This window comes from Apteryx rowi, unplaced genomic scaffold (assembly GCF_003343035.1).
Source record: "Apteryx rowi isolate R43461 unplaced genomic scaffold, aptRow1 scaffold_69, whole genome shotgun sequence".
NCBI lineage: Eukaryota > Metazoa > Chordata > Aves > Apterygiformes > Apterygidae > Apteryx > Apteryx rowi.
The window spans coordinates 2,460,882-2,485,335 of record NW_020450971.1 but is presented as its reverse complement, the minus strand read 5'-3'; the positions used below and the strand labels follow the sequence as shown (position 1 = coordinate 2,485,335).

The following is a 24,454-nucleotide window of genomic DNA, read 5'->3' as shown; positions in this document are numbered from 1 at the left end:
AGCCAAAGGTGGCAAACAGTTTGATCCAAACAGCATATTAAGTTTCCATAGAAGCTGTGTGGTATTGAGAGAGCGCTTTTAAAGTAATTTCAGTGCCAAAAAATGTATTAGTTTCAGTCCTGCAGGTCCAAATGTCTCTAATGTGGCCAGAGCAGCAGTACTTTTCTTACATACTGTCCTGCCAACTAGTTTTGCAGCAATGTCCCTTGTTGTCCCCCCTGAGTGACTATGGTTTGAGACCTCTCTCTAAACCCTTTTCAGACTGACGGGAAGATGAGGTCTACTGCTATCCTAGAAACAAGAACACCAGCTTTAGGCAAGCAAGCCAAGCAGCCAGCCTCTTCAAGATGCTGCTTGGAGCATGGTCAGCCACCTGTTAGAATAAAACTGAGGGCTTCGATGGTATCTTCTGATGAAGCTAAGTTACCACCCAAAGGGACAGGATACAGACTGATCAGTGTAGATATATGAGGCTCTAAAGTAGCTAATCGGTCCCTTAAGCAAGCAATGTAACAAATGCAGACTAGATGATTCAATTATGGAGGGTATTAGACACAGGAGAGTACCTAATATCCAAGAACACTCACCTTCTGCAACCGGGCTACTTTCTCATAACATCCATCCAGCTCCTGTCGTAAAGACCGGTTCTCTTCTGACAGGATTTCTACCATCTGCTGGGCCCTGGAAACTATGGCAAAAGGATCTACTTGCATCTGCTGATATGGGGAAGGTATCTGCTGAGCCCTGGACATTACTGAATAGGAGTCGCCTTGCTGCTGCTGCGGGCCTAGGAAGGGCTGACATAATCGGTACAAATCTCCCTGATGGACTTGGTTTGACAAGAATGGTTGCTGGGTCCGTGGCAGAATGGCAGGATCCCCCTGGCTTGGAGTCAGAGGTTGCTGATGCTGGGAAGGGGATAGCCTGGATGGTGGCGGAGACTGAAGCAAGGTCAAAGATCCCAAGGACGTTAAGGAAGAAGTYGGGCTGTGGTGGTGAGGTGGTCTCTGTTGTAACTGCAGCTGCACATCTGGGTTCTGCCTACAAAACAGAGAGCAGAAGCTCCATGAAAGTCATGCAGAGGATGATGTGTGAATCAAGTGACAAGGTGTGGAAGGCAGGTACCTGTGTAGCTCCTAACAGGTTATCCCACACACAAGACCTATACATGAGTTTTTCCTCATTTTAATGTTTGGGTTTTTTTAAAAAGCTTCAAAATCAAACAGCTATCAGAAAATAAACTCTAAATATATGAAGGTCTTTCCTCCTAAGTCCATTTTGTACAGAAACACTAGGAGAAACTCCCTCAACAACTACTGACCAGAATTATTTTTATAACTTCTTTTCACACTTTGTGGATAAAACAAATAAACAGAAGACTGTTAGGAATGAGCTGTTTTGTTCTGTCTCAAAATGCACAACTTCTCATACAGAAACAACGAACGTTCTCCTGCAGTTCAGAGGATGCACAGTTAAAGGAACTGGCTAAGTTCTCTGTTTCTATGCTAGGCACCATTGGTCCAAGCATTCTGAAATGCCAACCAAGAAGCTGCAGCCTGGTAAAATGAGAGAGTTAAAGGATGTGAAAGCCAATGTAAGAGTCAGAAGCAGACTTTTGATTCAGGAGCTCTCTCAGACCTATGCAGTAGGTGTGTTTACTGCTCCTAACAATAACCTCTGTAGGATATCAAAGACAGATCTAGCAATCTGCATCATGCACAAGTCTGTTACAGAACTCACTCGAGCTTCACCAGCTCCCATTTCCCAATCCCTGGAGATCCCAGGCTCAACTTCTGCTGTGTTAGCCAAGGAAGTATCCACTCTTAGAACATCGTGTGGGTTTACTGTGCTGGACAACCTCAGGAGGCAGGCTTTGCTTCCTTCTCTTAAGACGCTCAACCTTTAACTTCTTAGCATGTTCTTTACTTTAGCAGTTGAAGTCTCTCCCTCTCTAAGCCACAGCCAGTCCCTTCTTGAGCACAGAGCTGAGGCTGGGGCAAACCCAGCCTAGCAGTTCAATGTGTTCTGACACACTCCTGATAAAATTTCCCACCCTGTGGGCTTCAGTTCAACCCTGCAGCTGGAAGAGCATGTACTGTTCCACCTGGCCGTAGGTGGTGCTGAATGGTGCCACACTGCTGTCGGCATTCACCACGGCCACCTCCAAGGACCCTGTGGGTTTGCTCCAAGTGCACTTGGGGTATGGGACGCACAAGAGAGCCCCCAGCACAGCTCTCCCACCACACCAGGAGTGTCAGCGACATGTCAATCAATAACAGCAAGCACAGAACTGAACTAGGAGCTAAAGGGTTACACGGTGGGCTTCTTGGTTGCTGTRCAAACACTCAGCATCATCCTTCCTGTTCCGTGCAGAGCGAATGCACCAACTCTCCATATCCAGCCAAAGAGGAAACAGCTGTATTAATCACATCTGGCTGGCAGGGCATGTAGGAGATCGTACACACCGAGCCCAGTATAGGGTTTGCTATTCCAGTGTTGGGCATCGTTCTAGCCAAGAAGGCACATTTGCCAAGTATCCTTGCTAAGAGACTAGGACAGAAACATCCCCCTAACAGGAAAACAAACCACGTAGGGAAAAATAAAGAATTACTGCTCTAGATACTGTTTATTTCTTTCTCACACTCCAGTGACTGTGTTCCTTGTCAGCAGAGTCATTTCAAGAGCTGTTTTTCCCCAGGAAGGATCATACGCTGCATGAGGATCTCGAGGGTCATGCAGACAAGAGATGTGCAACTAATTTCCTCAGGAATGTTCAGTTTAGTAGCAGCAACTTGGCTCTTCCTCTCCCGGGAGGTCAGCTCTATTTATTGTTCATTTATTTCATTACTTTTATTTGTTAGTTCTCATAATGGAAAATGAGGCACAAAGGCCATGTGACATGCTCAAGGTCATCTAGTTTATCACAGATGGTTTCCAGCCACTTTCTTTCCTCACCCAGGCTATGTGCTAACTTTGCATCTTCAGAAATCACCTGGCTCCTTGACCTTATTCTTTACGTAACGTCATAGTGCTCTGTTTTGATGTCATAAACGTTAATGGAATAACTTTGTTGTGACAATTAATCTATGGTGACCTAAAGAGGTTGGATCAAAATAGGTATGTTGCCAGTCTGCCTCATAGCTGCAAAAAAGCACCCTTCCAATTCTGAACCCACAAAATAYCCTCGTAAAGTCTAAAAGAACCTGAAGCAATTACTAGAACAGGCTAACTGACTCCACTGATCTCAGTGTGTTAATGTTATAAAGCTAATAAGGACTATCTAGATGCCAATGTTAAACAGTTGAAGCTATTTGACTAAAAGCACCTCGTTATTCGGCCGTCCCAGAGGAAGCACAGGCAGCACCTTGTGATTTCCACAGGGCCTGAGCACTCCCAACAGGAATGCAAAGGTGGCCAAAGAAAAGCAACAGCAGCAGATAAATTCTGAAGGGACAGTCTGTACTGACACACCTGGAAATGATTTTTTTTTAAAACCTATTGTAAAGAAGAACTCTAGGAAATCAAGGCTGAGTGTTTCTAAACAAGATACATTTCCAAAATTTCCAGCATTTTGGCACTCACATACACAGCCTCTCACATCTTGAAATTATACCAATCTTGTGGGTTCAAGCCACAACGTGAGAGCTTGGAGCCACTAGTTCTGTTGCATTATCAGCTCTGGAACTGGCTTGATGCACAACTCCCAAACTGTCACAAAAGCTTTTATATTCCCAGCAAAATGAGATAATTCAACAAGGAAATATATTTTTTGAAAGATGGGTTGTTTTACCTAGAAACTTCAAAGTGACAACTAACAGCTTTATAAGATCTTGCATGCGAACTTTTGCATGTGTTCAAAGAATTTTTTTTAGCATCACCACCACTTTCAATTTTGTCTGACAAAACACTTAAATGTATTTTGTGGGTTCAAAATATCTGGCTCTGAAATCTCTCAGATTAACATGAGAATTACACAGCTTATTCCCCATTACCCCAATTTTGGATTCGGAGGTTTAGAAAGGTAAATGAACCAAAATGGACTTTTCAAGGTTTTTAAATAAGACTCCAAAATTTTAAAGTATCATTCACTACTGGGGTCAGCCAACAGAATTGTTGATAGAACGGCAATAGAAACTTCCCTCCATGTGATATAATCAGTAATCAAGTAACCTTGCAGGAGCAATTAAAATTAAATCCAGTCTAACCACTTCATAGAAAAATGCAGGAAGACCCTCAACACACATGGAAAATAAAAGTTACTCGCTATCTTTCAATTTGCCTCAGTGTGAAAAAGATCTTAAACCCAAATGAGGGGGGAAATCAGTGCAATAACTCCCACAAGTGTTCAAGTTTGAAAATGTAATTTTAAGGGCCACTTCATCTTGAAGACTGTACCACACAAGAACCTCTGCTTCCCTTAAACCCTCTGGCATGTACCAGAGAAACACACCACGTGGGCCAAGCACACACTTGGATTCATGGCTCTGCAACTAAAAGGGTCACATAAGCTTTCAAGTCATGAAGGCAGAGATATGGGGTAGGGGCAGTTCTGCAAGCAAACTTAGCCATTAGGAGTCCCGACGCTGCCGGGACTGCAAACTTCAAGCCATGCAGATGTGCTGGGAGAGAAGGAAAGCAGGGACGGCTGAAGAATAGAGAGATCAGGCAAGGTCTCTGGCTCATCAAAAACTTTTCCAGCTTCCCGGTTTCCCCTGCCTGTGCCGTGTTCGAGCAGTTACAGCTTCCCTCTCTCCCGCAGCCCTCCCGCGCAACCCGGGAAACATTAACTACAGGAGGGGGCAGACTCCGCTTGATTAGACTGCCGAAACCAAACGGCCGTGGTTTTGTTCTGCTTCCTCGTCATACCTGATTATCCCCTGCTTTGATGCTGCTCAGGGAACGCGGCGCAGAGCAGCGATTTACTAATTACGGGACAAATTCTGCAGGCTTCCTTCTCGGAAAGCTTCTGGGAAGCCAGTGGGATTAATCCCCCAGCAAGAGCTCTGTCTTTCGGGCTCTGAACAGGGGATGGCGCTTGAATCGGAGAGGCAGACTGCTTCCTCCGAGCTGAGACGTCGTGGAAAGCAGCCCCTTCTCCCCCACGTCTAACCGTCCTGCCGGGCACGGAGACCATGCAGGACACCAGGCCCAAGGCATCCTTCTCCTCCTCCTCCTCCTCACGTCAGGGGCTCTGACCTGAATGTTTATTTCCATCACTAACACAAAAGTGCATTTGATGTAATAGGGAGAGACTAGGATTTTGGAGCTTCCCATACAGCCAGCCCTCTTCTGAGCTTTAAAATCTCCAAATAACAGCGCAGATGCCTCCGGCGTGCCCAGTATTTACATTAAACCGACATCCTTAGGAATGTATCCGTGTTCCCAAAGTTACACCGCCCAAGAGCAGGTGAGGCCAACTGTTTGCAGACTGGTTTGAGCTCACCACGCAGCCCATTCCTTTCCCAGCCTGGGGAGGGTGAATCACGCGAGTGCTGTGAATTCCCCAATGTTTATCTTGCTCAACAAGTTTTATTTAACCGCGCTGGTAGGTCACCCTCAAATTCCACCGAACAATGAGGGGAAAAACCCGCAGCAAAGGGTGTGCCTTCGCCAGCAGAGAGAAGGGGCTTTGTTTCCTTGACATATGGTTCAAAAAATGCACACGGTTAACAGTCCAAATTAATCCCGATAAACACAGAGCTCCACTGCAGGAAAACTGGAGCGGCTGAAAATCCTTCAGGCCTCCAGAGGTTGCAAAGACGCTCGTTAGCGCTGCCCGGTGCGAGGGAAATGGACTCCCAGAAGCTGTGCGCCTTTAAAATCCTCAAGCCCTTACCCAGCTGCACCTTTAGTAACACAGAAGGTTTCTTGTCTAAATGACAGTTTCTCTTAAAGTGTGTGGGAGAAGGAGGGGGCCTGAGGACTCGCTCCCTGCCCTTGCTACGCTGCGCTGTAATTTATGGATTAGTCTTGCAATTGTTCTACTGCCTCAGCATTTGCTTGCAAAGGAAACCTCTTCGCCGCGCAGCTATTTAGGTTAAAAAGTAACCTCATTAGACTCCCAGTGCTTTGAAGACAAATTTCAGTTGCTTCCCCTACTGGAAATCCTGCCAGCTGAACCTTTCTCCTCCTCCTCCTCCTCCCCCCCTTTTCTTTCTAAGCAGCCAGGATCCATCCAATACAGACAAAAATCACCCTGTCTAGAGGAGCTGACTGTTGGCGTGTTTTCAAATACCTCTCCCTCACACAGCAAGCCGGCTACGGCTCAGATACGCTATATATAATATTATGAGTATTGCTGATGCAGGATAGCCATTAAGGGTTTGTTTCCCTTTCCTGTGTGCACAAAGATTCGAGGCCTATGAATTTTCAAAAACCTTTTCAACAAGCTTCTACAATCACTAGGCCACCCCCCAAAAGCCCTTTACTTCCCCTTTTCCTGGCCTCTTTATTATTTATTTAGCCAGATCAAAGGGCCTTTTCATCAGGCTTGTATGCTGCTGAAGTCATTTCAGATCACAAACAATGGTGGACAAACTCTGAAAATAGCTCCCCACAGGACTGGGAAGGTCCTCAGCCAATTCAAAGTCCCCAAAGCTCAGGCTCCGCTCCCAAACGCACTGGTTTTGCCCTCAAAACGCAACACAAATGGGCAAACACAAATGCGCAGAGCCCTCGCACCATTCACTTTCCTAGTAACGCCCTCCCATCGCTGCTCTGTTATCACCCTTTCAGCTTCACAGCCAGGCCAAAATCACCGTGCTGAAGTCCCACCTGGCCGTAGACAGAAATAAGACGGTACGGAGCAGAGCCGTATTTTCAGCCCGCCTGAATAAAACCTCACCTTCACCCACATGCACTTCAGTGTTCGGCCCAAGCCCAAGTTAGCTTCTGCTCCTGTGGAAACTAGGACGGGCTGGGATTTCAAGCGAGGCAAGGCAAATCAGCAAACGCTGAACAAGCAAGGCTGGGACGAGGCCCAAAGCACGCTCCGTGCTCCACTCCCACGCTTTCAGGGGGCCACTGAAAATGAAATCTGGAAAACTCTAAAGGAAGCTCAGGTGATTTCCCCCACCACCACCACCATTCTTGCTTTCATTCACTTTCTCCTTTCCTAAGTGGCATTTAGGTGCAGTTTAAGCCTAAAAAATCTTGTCTTGGCAGACATAATTAAAGCACAGCTTAGTCGTGCAATAAGTAACAGCAAGTTTCTTCAGTGAGTCACACCACAGCTTTGGCTTTTTTAACAAGCCTTTTGTAGGGCTCTGGAGCTGCATGAAACTTCCCCGTGCCATAAAAATATCTATCTATCTATCAAGCTGGCTTAAAAAAAAAAAAAAAAAAAAAAAGGTGTCAGACCTCTCTAGGTAAGCTAGTGGAACAGGTTACAGTCCTTCCAGACACAGTCCGTAGCTGAACACAATATGCCGTCTCACATAACAGAGATGGGATCTCTGCCTGAGGAGGGAGGGGAATGGAGAATGGACTGAATTTTGTACTCTCTCTCCTTATCCGGCTGAATGTCACAGAGTCTTTTTTTAAGGTTTTGCTTACCTGACTGACCCATATTCAGGGGGATGCTGATACCTCATCATAGGCCCATCAGATCTTCCCTGCTGGCTCATGCGATGATCACTATAGAAATGTCCCGAGTCCTGAGGTTTACAGTTCATGGATGGGGTGGACACATTTTTGTAAGGATACTCTGGAGGAGGACCCCGCTGCTCCATCCCTTTCAAGTTGGGCTGGGAAGGGGGCTGCACCGAGTTCTTGTAGAACTCATTGGAACCAGAATTTTTATAAGGGTCGCTTGACTGCTGAGGAGAAAGCGGAGAGAGGGGGGAGAGCGGCGCGCTCGTGACAGGCGCATGGGCCTTGACACCGCTGGTGGCCAAGGACAGCTGCATCAGCCTCTCACTCAAGGAGCGGACATGTCCTTGCTTGAGGTCCTTAAGTCCTTCATCCTGGTGGACCTTCCCTGGGCTCACACGCTGAACTGTGGGCCGCCCTTCAGTCCTCATCTTTTGGTTGGTGACCCCCGTTACATAAAATGCTGCCCCAACACTAGCATGTGGCTGGCCCCTGAAATACTGTGACTGGACTTTGGCTTCCTCATAGGTCGGGAGATCCTCGCTGTTCTGAAGTCGCGGGGAGAGCTGCTTCTCCATGATGCTGTTGTCCACCTGTATCTCCTGGCCCTGGGGCTCCTGACGGGCAGCATGAGTCACAAGCTGGTGGTCCTGGGAGCTCAGCCCTTCGTTCTGAGATGCTGGACTCCCAGTGCTGTTGAAAGGGGGGGCATTTCCTGTGGCTTGTTGATGTAAGGCAAGAAGGTTACGGTTGTCATTTGGGTTTCCGTATCTGAGCTGCTCCTGCAGCAGGCGCTGTAAAACTGTCGTAGCTGCTTGCTCTTCTGAATTCCTCATCTCAAACTGTGGTGCCTTTTGGGTAGAATGTAAAAGCTGCCCTTGACCTACGGAGAGGAGACACGGTTATTAGCGCCTGAGTGGATAAAGCAGGAGACATTTAAGAGCAATGGCTTGAAATAAGGAAAAACGCAGGTTAGGTTACCAAAGGTTCCCATAACAATAGGGGTCATTAAGGCCCTTCAACATGAGAAGGCCTTGCATGCTAAGGGGCCAAAGCCTCAAAAGGTGATGAAAGGTGACTTGCAAGTTTATAGGAATATTAATCAACTGTAAGCTGTAAGAATACATGTTGAATACATCAGACAGCCAGGCTACTTTCAGGCAGAAAGGAGACCTATAATTCACAGGAAGACGGTAAAAATGCCTGAGCCCTGTTTGCTCTACACTTATGGCTACCAACAACAAAACACATTTCCCATGTTTGCAGGCAGACAAGGATAAAAGGGTGAAATCAGCAATTTGTCAGGTTTAAGAAAGAATTAAAAAAAGCAGACGCCCATTAAGATAATATACGTATCAGAGGAAGTAAAGGAATCTCTTAGCTTGGATCATTTAAAGTAAGTAATGAATACCTGGTTAACCAGCAGATTTTTAAGAGTTATTAAATACCCAGAGTCAGATCAGCACTTTGTCTCCCTGCTAAAGAAAATACTACATATTAGTGCAAGTGAAGACTCTGTGAGGACTTCCTGCTATACAAAGGCAACCAAATCCTCACACATCTAAATATCATCATCTGAATGCATGCAAAAGCAAGAGGATGAAAAAGAGTTGTCTGATCTAAGGCACAGAAAAAGACCTCAGAGTGACAGCAAAAAGCCTGGTGTACCAATGAAAGAAATGTAAAGAGCTAATGTCAAGCACATCCGAAGTACAGATTCAGCAGCCTGTGGATTCAATCCAACAGTGATTACAGCATGGTCAGTCTCCCAGTGGAGTCAGGAATATGTTGTTACTGAAAATTAAGCCCATTGGCCTTGCATGAATTGAAATAGCCAAAATTCATGATACCTTTCAGACACATGACTAAAAGCAGAGCCAGAATAGTCCACAATAACATCCCAGAGCGCGCTCTACTTGTTGGCTGAGCGGCAGCTCTGCCTCAATAGCAGAATACACAGTGGTATTCACTTTATTTTGAGACTCTTCTTCTGTATAAAGTCATCCCTTAGCAAAAGGTAACTTGCCCCAAATAGCTTGTTTCCTGGCCAAACCAGGGACAGACTGCAGGAGTCAGGAGAAATGAAGAGTCTCACTTCTTCTGCGTCTCTATAACTACTCAGTCTCCTCTGCCGAGACAGCCTACTGCATGGATCTGTCAATATAATACAAGGCCTTGATGTGTCAGGCAGACAGAGCCTTTCTCCAGCTTTAAAAAAGAGAGAGTCAAAATCCTTCTCATTCCAGGCCTCCTTACCAATCTAGAAATTCAGGCCCTGATAAATGGCCTGGAATGAGATTCTCTTGAAATCCTACTTGAAGTGGCACGTACCTATTTCCTTCACTTTGACTTCCTTAGTAAGGAGGAGCAGTTCTGACACATGGGAGGACACACGGCTCTCCTCCCGCAAGTCCAAGATCTCTTCTCAGAGATGGCTTCAGTCTCCTCTTCAGTAAGCTGGATCACTTGATACTCTCCTCACCTCCAAAATAATTCTGAGGAAAGCATTGAAAACATCATTTTAATCAGCAGACAGGACACTAGGAATAATAAACCTTGACCAATATTTCATATTTTTCTTTTGTAGTTCCCTGTTTTCTCCCAGAGCCAAGCAATTCTGATCCCTTTAGGATGAAAGAAAATCCCTGTACCTAACAATGTACTCCAGCTGCTGCTTTAATCATGACAATTTCTGCTCCAGATTAAATGTTGCCAAGTAATGCTCTGTCCCATCTGTGCCTCCAAGTGAAATAGTGATTTAAACCCACTAATTCTTTAACTCCATTGTTTTATTTTTTGTTAAGAATGAAAGCTGCAGCACAGATGATGATACCCTGTGTTAAGGGCTCCTTTTTCAGTAGAAATCCTTTGATGAAAGGTGCTATGGCTTTAAAAACATCAGTGAACTATGCCGCAAAAATGACTCTGAGAATGTTCAGTATAAGGGTATTAGCTTTATTTTACAGATTGGGAAAGTGAGAGAAGTGAAGGACATTGCCAAAGTATATGCCAGAAATATATTGCAGAGCCCAGCTCTAATTCCCAAAGCATTCTTTAATTATGTTATTTTTCCCCTTTTAGGACAGAAAGCACTAGAAAAACTTTAACTATTGAGTGAAGAATCCAGCAAATACAGGAAAAACGTGTGTTTAGGTGTGTTATCCAAGAAGGAGTTAAATCTACTACCAAAGGTGTCCTAAAGAGAAAGGCAGATGATGCAAAAGAAATGGAACATACTCTTACACACAGCATGCTTGTATTTTAAGAGTAGGCAACTATAACAAAATAAACTAGTGAAATTAAAAGTATTCACTGAGATGTATAATTTAACTTAATTCCCTGGAATGTTGCAAAAAATAAAACAAACAGATGTTGTGAAGGAATGCAGACGTGGATACTTCTGTCTCGGTCTTATTATGGCACACATCCACACCCTACAAAAATTATCTGAGATCTGCAAGTTAAATACTTGAGGTGTCAACAGCAATTCCAAGGCACATGAACAATATCTAACTAGGGAACAAGGCTGTGTTGTGCAGTAGGGTACTTCAAGATGGTGGTTGAAAAAAAACATCTAATGTCAAATTCTTAACTGGTGACTTAGCTCAAGAGGGATATATTGAAAACAGCTGCCAGCAAATATGCAGCAAAGAACCTTTAAACCAAGCATTAAGATAGCAGATAACTAAAGCAATTTCTAGCCTCTTTTCCCAGTATTGCACAAGAAAAGTTAAAGATTCCTTGTCCCCCCCCATACCAATAACATCACTGACTTAAAAAAAAAAAAAAAAAAAAAAGTTGCCCTAAGCAACTCTTTTTATTAGAGCATAAAAAGGCTTTTATTATGCAATGTGATGCTGCCTTTCCACCCAAAGATTTCTTTTGTCTCAACTGGAAAAATGTAAGGGGAGGGGGGAGGTGTTTATTTTTTTAATAAAAAGATACAACCCAGCTTGAGATTCTCCTTCTCTGCATTACAGATTTTCTCAACAGACAAATTCAATCTGTGCATGTTTAACTCCTTCAAACGTTCAAGGAAGTAATTCTGTAGGCAACCATTTCACACACACAGTTTTATATCACAGCAATACAAGCTTATTCTACCGATCCAATGAAGGAAGGCCACAGTTCACACTGAAAGCATTTGCGATTCACTACTACTAATTTTAGTGTGGATGCAGACTAGGAATCAGCCTGGAAATCCAGAACAAAAGGTGGACTGAGATACGCTATGACTGTATTCTGGCCAATTAGCTGATTTTCTTTACATACCAACTATTAGCATTAAGACTTTTTTTTTTCCCCCAGTTCTATCCTACTATTTGTAATTAACAAAGAGAATCTTGTGCAACTAACTTGGGTGGCAGGATTCCTGGAATCTGCTTTCCGAGTAAGCTGGAAACTCTATGGCAGAACCAGTGAGCTGAACTTTTTTCTGTAACGAAACATAAAAATGAAGAGTACAATCGGTACTGAAGCCCATGTGTTATTTATTTGGACATCAAATTCTCCTTGTGCTAGGCTCTCCCAGCAATTTCAGTTTTCAGTGTGCCAAAGATTCTTGTATTGAAATTAGTGAGGTGCACTGAAAAAGTTGTTGTGATAGAGCCAGAAGGTTTTGCCAGAGGGTTACACACACACACACGGTTTGTGGCTTTGAGCATAATCATACTATCTGATCGCTTATGCTAAAATTGGAATAGGTTCTGTGGACACTTTAAACAGACGTCTTTTGGGGGTTAGCCTAAATCTGTTACGATGCATAGGGTTGAATAGAGTTAGCTACACTAGGTTTATTTCAGACTTCCAAAATCTCTGCAAAACTATACTGGCTTATGCATGGCTGGGGCTTTGCTCCTAATGGCAAAGTCTAGAAACACCTTGCCTTTTAAGTGGAAAATTCGGTTCTAGAGCAATTCTGTTTCAAGGAACCACTGTGGGGTAAATTTCTCAGGCTGAAACAATGCTCATAGTTCTGGAGGTTTGTTGCTGAGCATCGTAGCTCTATCAGTTTAGTACTTTATCTTAATTTCTACTCTAAATTTATTCACAATCAGTTTATATTTGTATGTTCTTGAGCCAAAACTCTGAGTCTAGAACTGACAGAAGAACTAATGCAGGAATTGCAAATAGTGTTGCATCAAGAATGGGCATAAAAGGGGAATTTATAGGTACTACTTAAGGAAGAAAAGGCCCATGCTTGCAGGGCATTGTGTAGGAAACCAGTAACAGAGGCCTCTGTCTTAAACATCACACAGTCATGCACAGGAACCTTGCCAGTCCCCTGTGAGGAATGGAGATTAATGAAGAATTTAAAATGATAATACTGCCAGGCTGTCAGGAACCAAAGCAGCACATTTCTGTAGAGCATGCAAATATTTCTCAGTATTAAAAAATAAATAAATAAACAAGCTTAGACAAGTGAGCCACTCACCACTGTTTGATGAGTGGCTATAATGCTATAGCTCAATTAACTGGCATGGAGCAATAACAACCTCGCAAGCAAAGAGAAGCATCTTTCCTTAGCTTGTGAAACTAAGAGGAATGCAAGAGTCCCTGCACAGGCAGCCTGTACACACTTGCCCCGAATTACTGCTTAGCCAAGAAGCTAATTAGCTTACGCATCAGGTGGGATGGGAACAGGTTCACTGCCTCAAAAGGGCTGGAGTACAGTTAAGAACTTTCAGTTTTAATACTCAATTTTGTATCATTCGTATACAAAACAATCCACTGACAGTGATGGACTCCAAACTTGAGCACTCAGTAAATTTAGCTTCTTCAGACAGTGGGTTTCCAAGTGGCCTGAAGGTTTTGCCAAGTAATTCCATGTTTTTCTTAAAAGATGTGTATATACTGCTACTTGTGCTTGTTGGCTACGGGTGATGGGATGCTCGTCAGTTAGATGAAGGTCTTAGGTTGCTTTTTAGGTACACGGTTATCTTCAGAAATACCTGCACGCTGCAATATAGGGAGGGAATACAAAACAGAGATAACGCAGAAAGACCGGATATGAAGTCCACGGGCAACGTCAGGCTGGCTCACGTGCTGAGTCTCACACCGTTGCACAGAAATACACCTTTGCTACGTGGCCTACACAAAAAACAGCAGGCTGGTCGCCTGATCCTGCAAACGCTTCCTCGCTCAAGTGCCTGCAAGACCACTGCAAACAGGGTTACTCTGCACGCATGCTCTCTTTGAAGTGGCTAGAAGCACTGTCGCGAGGGTAGCGTCCAAAAATTATTTCATGAACACTGCAAGCCATCACCAAATGCTCTTAATTCCATGTCAGTCCTACCCAAGGAGGAGCAGGGGAGAGACCCCACGCAGGGACAGTCCTTGCGAAGAAAGGCTCCCAAGCTCTGGCGCCAACACCCAAACCCCCAAGGCGGCACACAACGAATCCCGGAGCTCCGATACCGTTTTAGTACCTGCTCCCAACCAGAAGCAGCTTTCAGGCTCCAGCCGTACACGCTTCCCAGCTGCCATCCAGGCACCCCAGCCCGGCCCGGCCCGGCCCGCCTGGACCTGCTGACTGTGGCTCAGGTGAGCGCGGAGGGTGGCACCCAGCAGGTGCATGGAGCAGCGCCAGCATTACTCATCTTCATACCACAGCGACAGAGTCACTGGGCAAACAAGAAAAACTTCCTTCTTTTAACTAAAACCAAGAACAATGTCACCCGGAGGGGTGCAAATAATACACATGCTCATTAGATTAGCTCACCAGGCGATTACATAGCGAGAGGCCCCCACAACAGCCGTAGATTGAGCGCAGCTCTGAGGACTCCCCGAGCCAAACCGAGCCCAGCTCCGGCGAGACCCGCACCGCCTCGGTGAGACCCGCCAAGCAGCCCCCTCAAACGTTCGCGGGGCTGGCACCAGGTCGCCGGACAGCACAGGAAAGCTTGGCAGGCCTGGACATCAATGTCCTCTGGCTAACATCTCCGAGAAGAAACTCAGAAGACCTTACTTGACCTTTAAGTTACCGCTCCATCACTACAAAGTATCAATTTCTCCACAGGGAGGCACCTGTAATCTTAACATAATTTGGGATTTACATTAAAAAAAAAAAAAGGAGACCAAGCAGGAAAACACTTAAAGAACCCGGTATAAATAGGAATGCTTCATGGGTGTTAGCATCTTGGTAGGCGTTACAGGATTTCAACCTTCTCTATAAGATTTTGCAACTGGAACTTCTAAGCATTGCTCAGAGGGGCACGGGGATTTATTCTGGATATACTGGTCTAACAGCCAAACCAGCCGAGGTACGCTCATCCAGCTGTTTCTGTCGGGAATGTACATCACAACGTTCGCCTAGCTGAACCGTTATGCAGCCCTACCAGCACAGTCACACAACCGCACAGGCACGACCCTTTAGTGGCACGCACAGCAGTTTCCGCGTATTTAATGAAACCCCAATCCCAATACAGACGACAGGAGCTCTGCTACTAACTTTATAAAGGCCGAGATCTCACCTTTTAGATGCCTGCTTGATAAAACCAGACCAAGCTTACAGGGGTTTAGGCACACCAGGTCTCATTTCGGAGCACTGGCTCCCAGTGCGCACCAAGCAAGATTCCTCCATTTCAAACTCCACAGGTTTCCGGAAACTATCCTCGTAGAATTTGGGAATTGCTGTAAACCCAAGCTGCAGTTTTAATTCAGCATCAAGCTTTGTTTAAGGACGTTGGCTACTTGCGGCTGCTAGCGCTCGGGCAGCGCCCTGCCTCTGTCGTCAGCAGCCCCTGTCCCACAACTATCCCAAGTATGCCTCGGCACCGCTTTCGTTGCATGGCGCGGTTTCGCCATTCCTTCGCTGATTTAGTCCAGGCCTCTCCTCGGGGCGCTCGGGTAATGAAAACCATGTGAGGGGAAAATGTAATCTTCAAACACGCAAACCAGTTTCATGTGCATTATCAGAAGCGAGCAAAACGTTGACAGTGCATCATTTGTCCCTACTGATAAGATCAGGCTGTTTTAATTGCTGGAGAGATTAAAAAAAGATTAGAATCAGCATCTACATTAAAAATAAAGTCAAAATTCGAAGCTAAAAGTTTAAATCCCCAAAACAACAGAAATACACTCCCTAAACAGACAGTTCACTTTTATGTTACTTTAATGTAGTTTTTCCTCCTATACCAGTTGTGACATCCTGAAAATTCGTATCATACTTCCATACAAATAAAACTGCAGGTGGAGAAGGGTGGAGAGAAGAAAACGACCACTATGGCCTAACTTCAGCATGGAATTTTCTGGCTTTTTGGCATTACCACAGTTTAAACTATTTTAAGCCCTTTCTCATATAGAGAAGCTCTTCTTACTTCACAAAGTAGTTTTACAGAATTTAATGGGACTAGTCACAGAGTAAGGAAAGCAAGCAGGCTTGGGCCCTCCTTTTCTCAAAGGGTTGCTTTCTGGGCTTGTTTTTTGTTTTGAAGGCATAGTTAAAATACAGTTAGCTTATCAGTTGTCAGTCATCCTAACAGCGCTGGCAGTACTCATCCTGAGCTACGGCGGCTCAGGGAAGTGAAGAGACTCTAATGCAGCACAGGGGGAATCCAGGATTACGAAGCAAGCCCACCTTGTGGTATAAACAGCATGGGCTGAAAAATGAATCTGCCTTTTTTAAGTAAAGCTCAACAAGATCTAGATCACCTAACTTTTAGAAAGCAAGGACATTATAAAAGCGGTTTTGGTGTTGTTCTTTTATCATAACCACCTGGGATTTTCATGTGCACTTTGTAAAAACCTTTAATTACTTGCAAGATGATCAATTAAGCCTCACCACCACACTGGGAGGAAGATATTGCTATGTTCTTTTTAGCAAAGAGCTGACTGGCCAAGTCCCGGCCTACACGTATGCTTTTGTTGCCACAGTTATGCCACTCAGGGAATGGATTTCTTGCAATGCAACTATTCCAGCAACCACTCTAAAGCAGATGCAGCTACGCTGGGAAATAATTGTTTTTTGGTATATTTAGGAAACCTTGTGTAAACCATACCAGCAAAACTACTTCCTCGCTAATAGAAACTTCATCACTACTAGAAGGATTTGCTGTAAAGGCTGGAGCAGCAAATATTTTAAGCGCAAATTCTACCTAAACAGCTTTGATCAAGGATGGAGATATTCTAGAACTTGTGCGAGCAGAAGGCAGGGAAACTTTCTGGCTATTTTGAACAGCTGGAGAAGATACTTCTGCAAGTATCCCTAGCAGTTGCAGAAGCAAGTTAGGGCTGTATAATGTTCCCCCAACAAAGAAAACCTACACATGTGCATTGACCGTGCCGTGTTAGGGACCAGTAACACACCAGGATGTTACGCCAGTTAAGAGTCAAGATGCGCTGAAAGGTACTTTACTGAACGCACAGAAACCACAGCAAACACAGTGCTGCTGGAGCACAAGTCCAAAACAATCTATCTTGTCCCAGTTGTCTCTCAGGGATGCGGCCAGCCCCAGCAGCGCTTGCGGCTGGCGGCAGGAAACAGACTTGAGCTCTCTGCTGCCGAGGAGCAGGGAAAGCCCACGACTGCTGCGCCCGCGCAAAGTGGAAATGCTGCTGTCGCGCGTCCTGCACGGTGCTCCCTCGGAGCCCTTTGCCTCCGACTAGTGAAGCCTTGGGCCCGGCTCTCCATTTCAGTCTTTGAGAGTGCTCCAAGAGAACATCCCTTCAAAATGCCATTGGAGCAGTTGGAGCATCATTCCTGCTTCCTCAGATCAGAAATTCACTGGTCTTTCTCCAGGTGATAACTCCACTCTTCCCCCACACCAGGGTATCGTGGGTGCTATGATATTTTGCTTTCTTTTTTACACAAGATCCGAGTGCACCATGCCTGGTTCCAGCCCAACAACAGTTGAGTTTTTCCATGTACCTGTGGAACGTTCCTTTCTGCCTGCTCGACGGTTCCCTTCCCAATGGCCGATCTCACCCAAGGGCACAGTGGATAGACAACGTAACTGCTCTCAGTCCTTTATCGAATTGCTCTTCAACCTTTATCATGCTGCAGTAAAAGTGTTTCCAAATTGTTTTTACTAATACAGATTACACACAGCAAATACCAGCAGTCAGTTGTGATGATTTCAGGTAAACTACAGATTGCTAATTCTTTGCGCACCTCTGCAGGCTATCTTGCATCATTTTTATGTTCTGGGCCTCTACAGATATGGAAGAGGTTTTAGTTTTGTTTCTTTTTCAAACACACAACTGGCAAACGAGGGAAACGTTTCCCCCACCCCGCTGTCCCCAAGCCCCACAACACGACAAGCTAGCATCAGTACCAGGCGACACAACTTGCTTCAGTCGGACATGCAACCAGCTGGATTAGAACAGCAGGGGGAGGAAAGAAAAAAAAAGTCTGCCAAAGCCTAATAAAGTGAACCAACTCATTGAAAAGTGAATTTACTTTCCTTGAGGGTTGCAGTAAATAATCCTAAGAGAGTAATTCATTTAAAAAACAAGTTATGTAGACTCACAAAGCATTTTTAAAACAAATCAGCAACACTATTGTGATACAACTCTTACAAAGGCAAGGTCTGAAAATGCAAATTAATTAATTAATTAAACAAAAACTCAAATCAGCTTAATTCATACGCATTCACATAAGACAAATCCTCAACAATATCTTAGCCTACAATTAGTTAAGTGCTATAGTAATACAAGTAATAGCAAAACCTTCAAAAAGCTTTTATTAAATCAATGAGCTTTTTTTTTTTTTTTTTTTTTTTAGTTTAAGCAAAGTCTTGGGTCCATATTCTAACCACTGCTGATGAACCCAATACTCAAAAGTAGTTTTCAAGGAAAACTGTCAAACAATTCTCCAACCTCCCAAAGATTTTCAAATACTTAAGTTTTTTTTAAAAAAAAAAAAAGGCAGGGGGGAGGTAAAAAGAAGGGTGAAAAGGTGAAAAGGTTATTTTAAGCTTACCTTTAAGCACAAACAAACCAGACTGAAGTCATTCTGAGAGGGGATGAGAAGGTAAAAAGGCAGCAGGGATGAAAGGCAGTATTTACCTCTGCACCCCTTCTGCAGAACCAAGAGTGTGGACTGAGAGCAGTAAAGCCCGAGAGCATCCAGCTATTAGGAACAGGAGAGAGCACTTGCTTTTTCAGCACTAAGCTAGCAATACAGGAGCGGCTCACAACCAAATACAACACATCAGACAACTGTTATGACTGACGAACACAACCCATGATCCCCAGGCACTGCATGAGACTCCAACACGTTCTTCTTTCACTTAAGCTAAGCACCTCGCATAACCACTACTCTACTAAAATGTGGTTTTCAAACAGGCTTTGAGAACTCGATTTCCACAAGCTTCTTTATTTTATTCTTGGTTTTCTGTTGTGTTCTGGACTTTTTATTTTCATTCCCATTCATTCACTTATTCATTCCTCATTCACCAATATTCTACTTAAATCAACTGTCTGCCCTGAATGGCCATCTCATTTACACAGATAAGTTTTAGATATGTTATTACTCTAGAAAATTATGTCCAAGCACCTAGGTAAACACAAATGACATCAGCCCTGAAAAACTGCTTTCACTTACAGGCATAACAGGCAAGACAGACAAACATTACAGGCAAGACAGTCAAATATTACCTCACATATTTAAAAATGATTTGCTCCTAGGACCCCCTTTATATAATTCTTCAAGCAAAAAACAACCTCAACAACTTTGGGGAATAATAAAGTTCCAAGACTACTTTGGAAAGCCAAGTAACATGCAAAATGTGGGTATTTGCTGACTTCAGAGTTCTTCGACTATAGAGTACAACATTTTCACATGGATACAATTTCAGTGTCAGATCTGTGCAAAGCATGAACTAAATATTTTTGCAAAAGCTGAAGCTGGGGCCATAGCGTGGAGCCTGCAGTATGCAATTCGTCCCGTGGCCAGCACGGCATTCCCAAGCTATTTGGGAATACACTCTCTCCTGTCTAATAGGGTTTAACAAGCGAGTAGTTCACACAGCCAGTCTGGACTCACAGGGCAGCTATGTGCCTGCGCTTTCATAAAGACAATGATTTAAAGCCTACAAAATGATGATGCCATATATGGGGCACATATAGAGAGAAGATCAGGCACAAGAGATAGCTGAAAGTCTAATCTAGAAAGCAACTACACGTTAGATAAAGGAAGACAAGTAAAGAATTCCTGAAGGCAGAAAACGAGCTTACAGAAATTGGTTGCGGCCCAGATTCAACACAACGGACTAAATCATTTTGACAAATCCTCTAGTGCTTCCTGAAACTTTATAACCCTGGCACTAGGCGCTTTGGCACACTTCTATGAAGACCCAAGAGCTCCAAGTCCTCCCTGGTATTTCAGCGGCTAGAATAGGAGAAGGAGAACCTTCAACCTCATTGCCCCGCACCAGGAATGGCCGTTCTCGCACTATTATAAACATTTGGTCTCCATGGAAGGGGGATACCTAGCAGCAAACATTGGCAACCAAGGACATTCCACTCCCACTATAGCGTCCACAACAGCCAGGCAAAAGAATCCGTAAGGCTGTTCCAGTCAGAAAAACTTTCAGAAGGCTTCCTCAAAGAGCGGCTGTCTGAAAATACCTTGACACATGGGAATGTGCAAGAAGAGGTAGATGGGGGAAAACAGGCACCTTACTTTATGCTAAAAGCATTTACGCTTCACCCCAAAGTGGGAACATCTAATAATCCAAGAACCTTTTGCCAAGAACACGGTCATAGTTTTCTTCTGTAATTCAGAACAGAGCCTAACACGCACCATATTCCGGCCTGAATACGAAATCTCATAGCTTACAGGTGTTCAGAGCCAGGTTTCAGTTTAACGCAAAATCTTAACATGCAGGACCTTTCTTACATTGCGCTTTGTCTTTCCRTTGGGTTACCGTTCCGCAGCTCTCTTTAAAAGCTGTCAGTATGAATGAACTAAGAACTGCAAACAGATGGATTCACAGCTAACAGCATTTTCACATTAACATACATTTAGACCAATGATAATTGTGGAATTAGACTTATCGCTGTACATACATTAATATGCCAACATCCTAAACCCCTAAACTTTTCGTCTGTGTTAAGAACAGAAAGTCTTTAACAAGCTGAAACGTTACTTCAACTATTCATTCGTTATAGTGACAGTGAGCCCTAGCCATGGAGCAAGCCAGTCTTGTGTTGGGTGCTGCACAGAGGAAGAGGTGCAGGGATTTATTCCATCAAGAAAAACACATTAGTCTCAGCTGGAGATAAAAGGAAGGGGTAGAAGAGGGAGAAAGGTTTATGTTTCGAGAACTCAGGGGTTGCAAATTCTCAATTTCACTGTCATGGTTAGGAAAATGTGGCAGTAAAGAAATGCAACCTCATTTCTAAATAAACAAAAAGATCAGGCAGTCTGCTGATAGAGGAGGGGATAAAGAGAACAAGAGGACTATTAAATTATCTACACTTCTGAGATTCTTGCTATTCTTTTACAAAGTGAATAGCTTATGCTAATCAGGATGCATCTGAAATACATCACTCGAGCCTTCTTGTACAAATATAGTTCTTATTTATCCAGAAAGATCCCCACCAGCTGGCAATGTTTGCATACAATGTTAAACCCAATTTCAAGAGCCCATGCATTATGAGTCATTTTACATTTAAAAACATTAGTTCTCTTAGCTGTTGCTGACAATAGTGTATCCCATGAGAAGAATTCTAGTGGAATTCAGCAGTAGGAATCCATGTTACACTACTTCCTCTGGCACAAAGAAGTTATATATGATTTTTTTTTTCCCCCAACAGTACTCTGCCTATAGAACATCTTTGGAGAAGGAACAAAAGGATTTGCACCAATCCCTTCTACCCGAATCAAATATTTATGCTATACCATCTTCAACTGCTTTCATCTAGTAACCTTTGGAATGTGATCTCCTAACCTTAACATTCAAGCGCGCCTAAATCAGCCGCCCTTTGAGCTGTATTACAGACTACAGAGAATTTTTATGCATTCATATTACAGGCATATGAAAACCGTGTGGCCCAGCTGTGGCATTCAAGGCTACAAAGAGGGCCACACACCAGTCCAAAGTCACTTACACGTGCTTTAGCAAAGAGCAATACTTTGATTCTCCAATCTTTACAGTGCAAAACTCCTGTTATCTGTCACCACTAGCAGGTAAAATAATGAGCTATGGTATCAGTCTATTAACTAGGCACGACAATTCGAAATATATATCATGCCAAAATTATTAGGCAGCAGCATCACTGAGGAATCTGCAGTCCCGTGTCCCACTATATTATGGCCTGTTCTGCCCACTTTGAACTGCCCAGCTTCTTTTCCGCCTCCAACCTCCTCCCCAGGCCAGGCAGCACTGCCTGCAAAACTTCTCCAGAGGCAGAAGGACAGTGAGCTTGGAGGAAGACCATGTTCCCATTTCCCTCCTCCTGGAAATCCCTACTCTCTCCTCAGGAAAGCACAAGAGCAGAAAAGAACCACTGTGTGTTGTGCTTGGAGGTCCCAGAAATGTTTTAAGGACAGGGGTTACGCTACAATTAAGTGTCCTGGAGAAAAAGAGAGGGAAACCAAGTGCCCCAGATGAAACTGCAACCACAGCTTCTATCATGGGATGAAGTTTTCCAGGGTCAGCTCATGACCCTCTGCCTAGCGGGATCAGTCAGTGAGGTAACACTGGTGAAAATCTGACCCAAGGAGTTAATAGGGTCATGGTCTTGGTTCTAGGATTCATATCTCTGTATCGGTCCTGAACAAACGATATGCTGCTGCCCATCACTCATGCAGCAGCAGCGTAAAGGTGCAGCACAAGCTCCAGAAGACGATTCTCATCTGCTTGCCCCTGCCTTGGTAGAGAGACTTGGTCCGCAGACAAAGTCAAGGGTAGCAGAAAAAGTGAGAGCAACCAAAACCTGTGCCCTGTCCTCTCCCTTGAGCCTAGCGCTGGATCCCAGGCACACACCCACTCCCCCGAGGAGGTGTAACAGCCAGCGGGGAAGCGCAGCAGAGCCTGGGCTGTCCTCAGTTCTCCAAGGGTCCACCAGCTCAGAACACGCTGACTTGCTGCCCACCCTACAAGAGAGCAACAGGACACCTTTTTCCACTTAATCTTCCCACAGAAAATCCTCCAGGGAAGAGGAAGGGGGAGGGAAAAAAAAAAAAGAGAGGGGAACAGAGACCACAACAGACCAATATTTAGCATTTCGTGTATCATCTACAGGAAAAACCCACGCAGTGGGGAAGAGCATGATATCCAGGCTGGTTTCACTAGATAAACAGCTAGATCCTCCCAATGGGGGATGCCGTATGTTTCCACACGGAACAATATAATCCTCCCTGCATAGGAGGAATAGCACAAGCTACATATACAATTCCATAGATCCTTCACTTGCACAAAAGACTGGTAGTGATGGAACTCTGCCCTAGGGGAAGCGGATAGGGACGCCAGGCTGAGGGAGAAGAAAAATTAGAAATACACAGCAGCATTAGCACTTGTAAACGAACACACATTCAATACTTCTGCCCTAGAGAAAGAGGTATGCTACAAAATACATCCCTGCACAGAGACTGGGCCCTCATCCAGTTATTATGTGCACATGTCCATGCTGCTTTTTCAGTCTTACAAAAATATATATATATATATCTCTTCATTCTGTACAGTGCCAAGCATGTTACTAGCCATGTTCAGGAATCTGTTAAAACATGTACACACCTTTAATTACAGGATCAACATTTTTATGCCTTGTGACACAGAGTAAAGCACTTTAATTTAAAACAAAATTTCAGTGCAAAACAAGAAATTGCAACTGATAGAAGCCAAGGTTGCACACACGTGTATGTAAAAGCACATACATGCTTCCCTGTAAAGCATGACGAGCAAAACCAGCCTTGACACGTGGATTACGAGTGCAGTGACTGGGATTACTGTCTCAGAAGAGCACCGCAAGAAGCAAGACTTCTTTCCAATAGAGCCTCACACAATCCCACTTAAGTTAGCTTCACCAAGTTTTACTTTATCCACTTACACATACGCACATCATTAATTTTGACCGATATTTACCATCAGCAGTGAAATGGGTGGACAAGTGTATTTTTGGTGACAGTTTTGCAAGATGAAGAGCAATCTTTACAGGAGGGGGGAATGACGGGCAAAAGCGTATAGCGAGTAAGCCGAACCTGAGGTTTAGGCTGCGGGAAGGAACACAGAGTCCCCTGTGCCCTGAGCTCGTCTCTTACCTACTGCCTTACTGCAGACAAAAGGGTTTTCTTCTTTTCAGACACGGGACACTCGCAGCTCGTGGGGTCAGTCCACAGAGGTTCGCTGCTGCCAAAGGTATTTTTCTCCTCGGGTTTGTTGGCGGCGGCTGGGTTTTACCGCGGGGTGTAAAGGGCAGAGCAGCGGATTCAGCAGGGCAAAGGCTGGAATCCGGGGCTCAACAAGGAGCACCAGAGCTCGCTCCAAAAGCTGCTGCGTTTCAAGGCGCTTTCACTTGCAAATCCTTCTTCATCCTCAGTGTCAATAAAACTGGGTGGGGGGGGTGTAAACTTTTTAAACTGCAGGAATAAACCGTACTCCGCAGAAAGGCGAGCGTGATATGAACCGCACTTGTGGCTTGAGGGTTTTTTTATTCAAATTAAATACGTTTTCAGGCAAGCAATCGAGACGGACGGACGGACGGACGGACCCGCAGCGCTGCACGCAGGACCCGCCGCGGGCCGCGCAGGGCAGGGCAGGGCAGGCGGCGGTACTTCAAGCCTGGCAAGAGAAACGAGAAGAAGGGGAAGCGCGTCGCGGTGGAAGCGGCCGAGCGAGGCTGCCGCTGCCGCTGCCCCGGCGCGCTACGGCCGCCCGCAGCACCGCGGCCGCTCCGCGCCTCTGCTCCGCGGTTACCT

General features: G+C 44.7%; 1 protein-coding gene across 6 annotated transcripts in view; it reads right to left on the bottom strand.

Annotated features, from left to right (window-relative positions):
* AMOT (angiomotin) overlaps window positions 1-24,454 on the bottom strand; it is a 55,541-nt gene that overhangs the window by 24,649 nt on the left and 6,438 nt on the right. The window contains exons 1-6 of one of the 6 annotated variants that reach the window (XM_026086259.1): window positions 13,326-13,521; window positions 11,947-12,025; window positions 9,922-10,085; window positions 9,002-9,068; window positions 7,555-8,473; window positions 588-1,041 (exon numbers count right to left, since the gene is read on the bottom strand). In XM_026086259.1, coding sequence (XP_025942044.1) covers window positions 588-1,041; window positions 7,555-8,426 — 1,326 coding nt within the window. In that variant the 5' untranslated portion in view covers window positions 8,427-8,473; window positions 9,002-9,068; window positions 9,922-10,085; window positions 11,947-12,025; window positions 13,326-13,521. Of the gene's footprint in view, window positions 1-587; window positions 1,042-7,554; window positions 8,474-9,001; window positions 9,069-9,921; window positions 10,086-11,946; window positions 12,026-13,211; window positions 13,231-13,325; window positions 13,522-23,797; window positions 24,318-24,454 lie in introns of those variants that run through there. The other 5 variants (XM_026086257.1, XM_026086255.1, XM_026086256.1 and 2 more) reach the window with 5 other exon arrangements.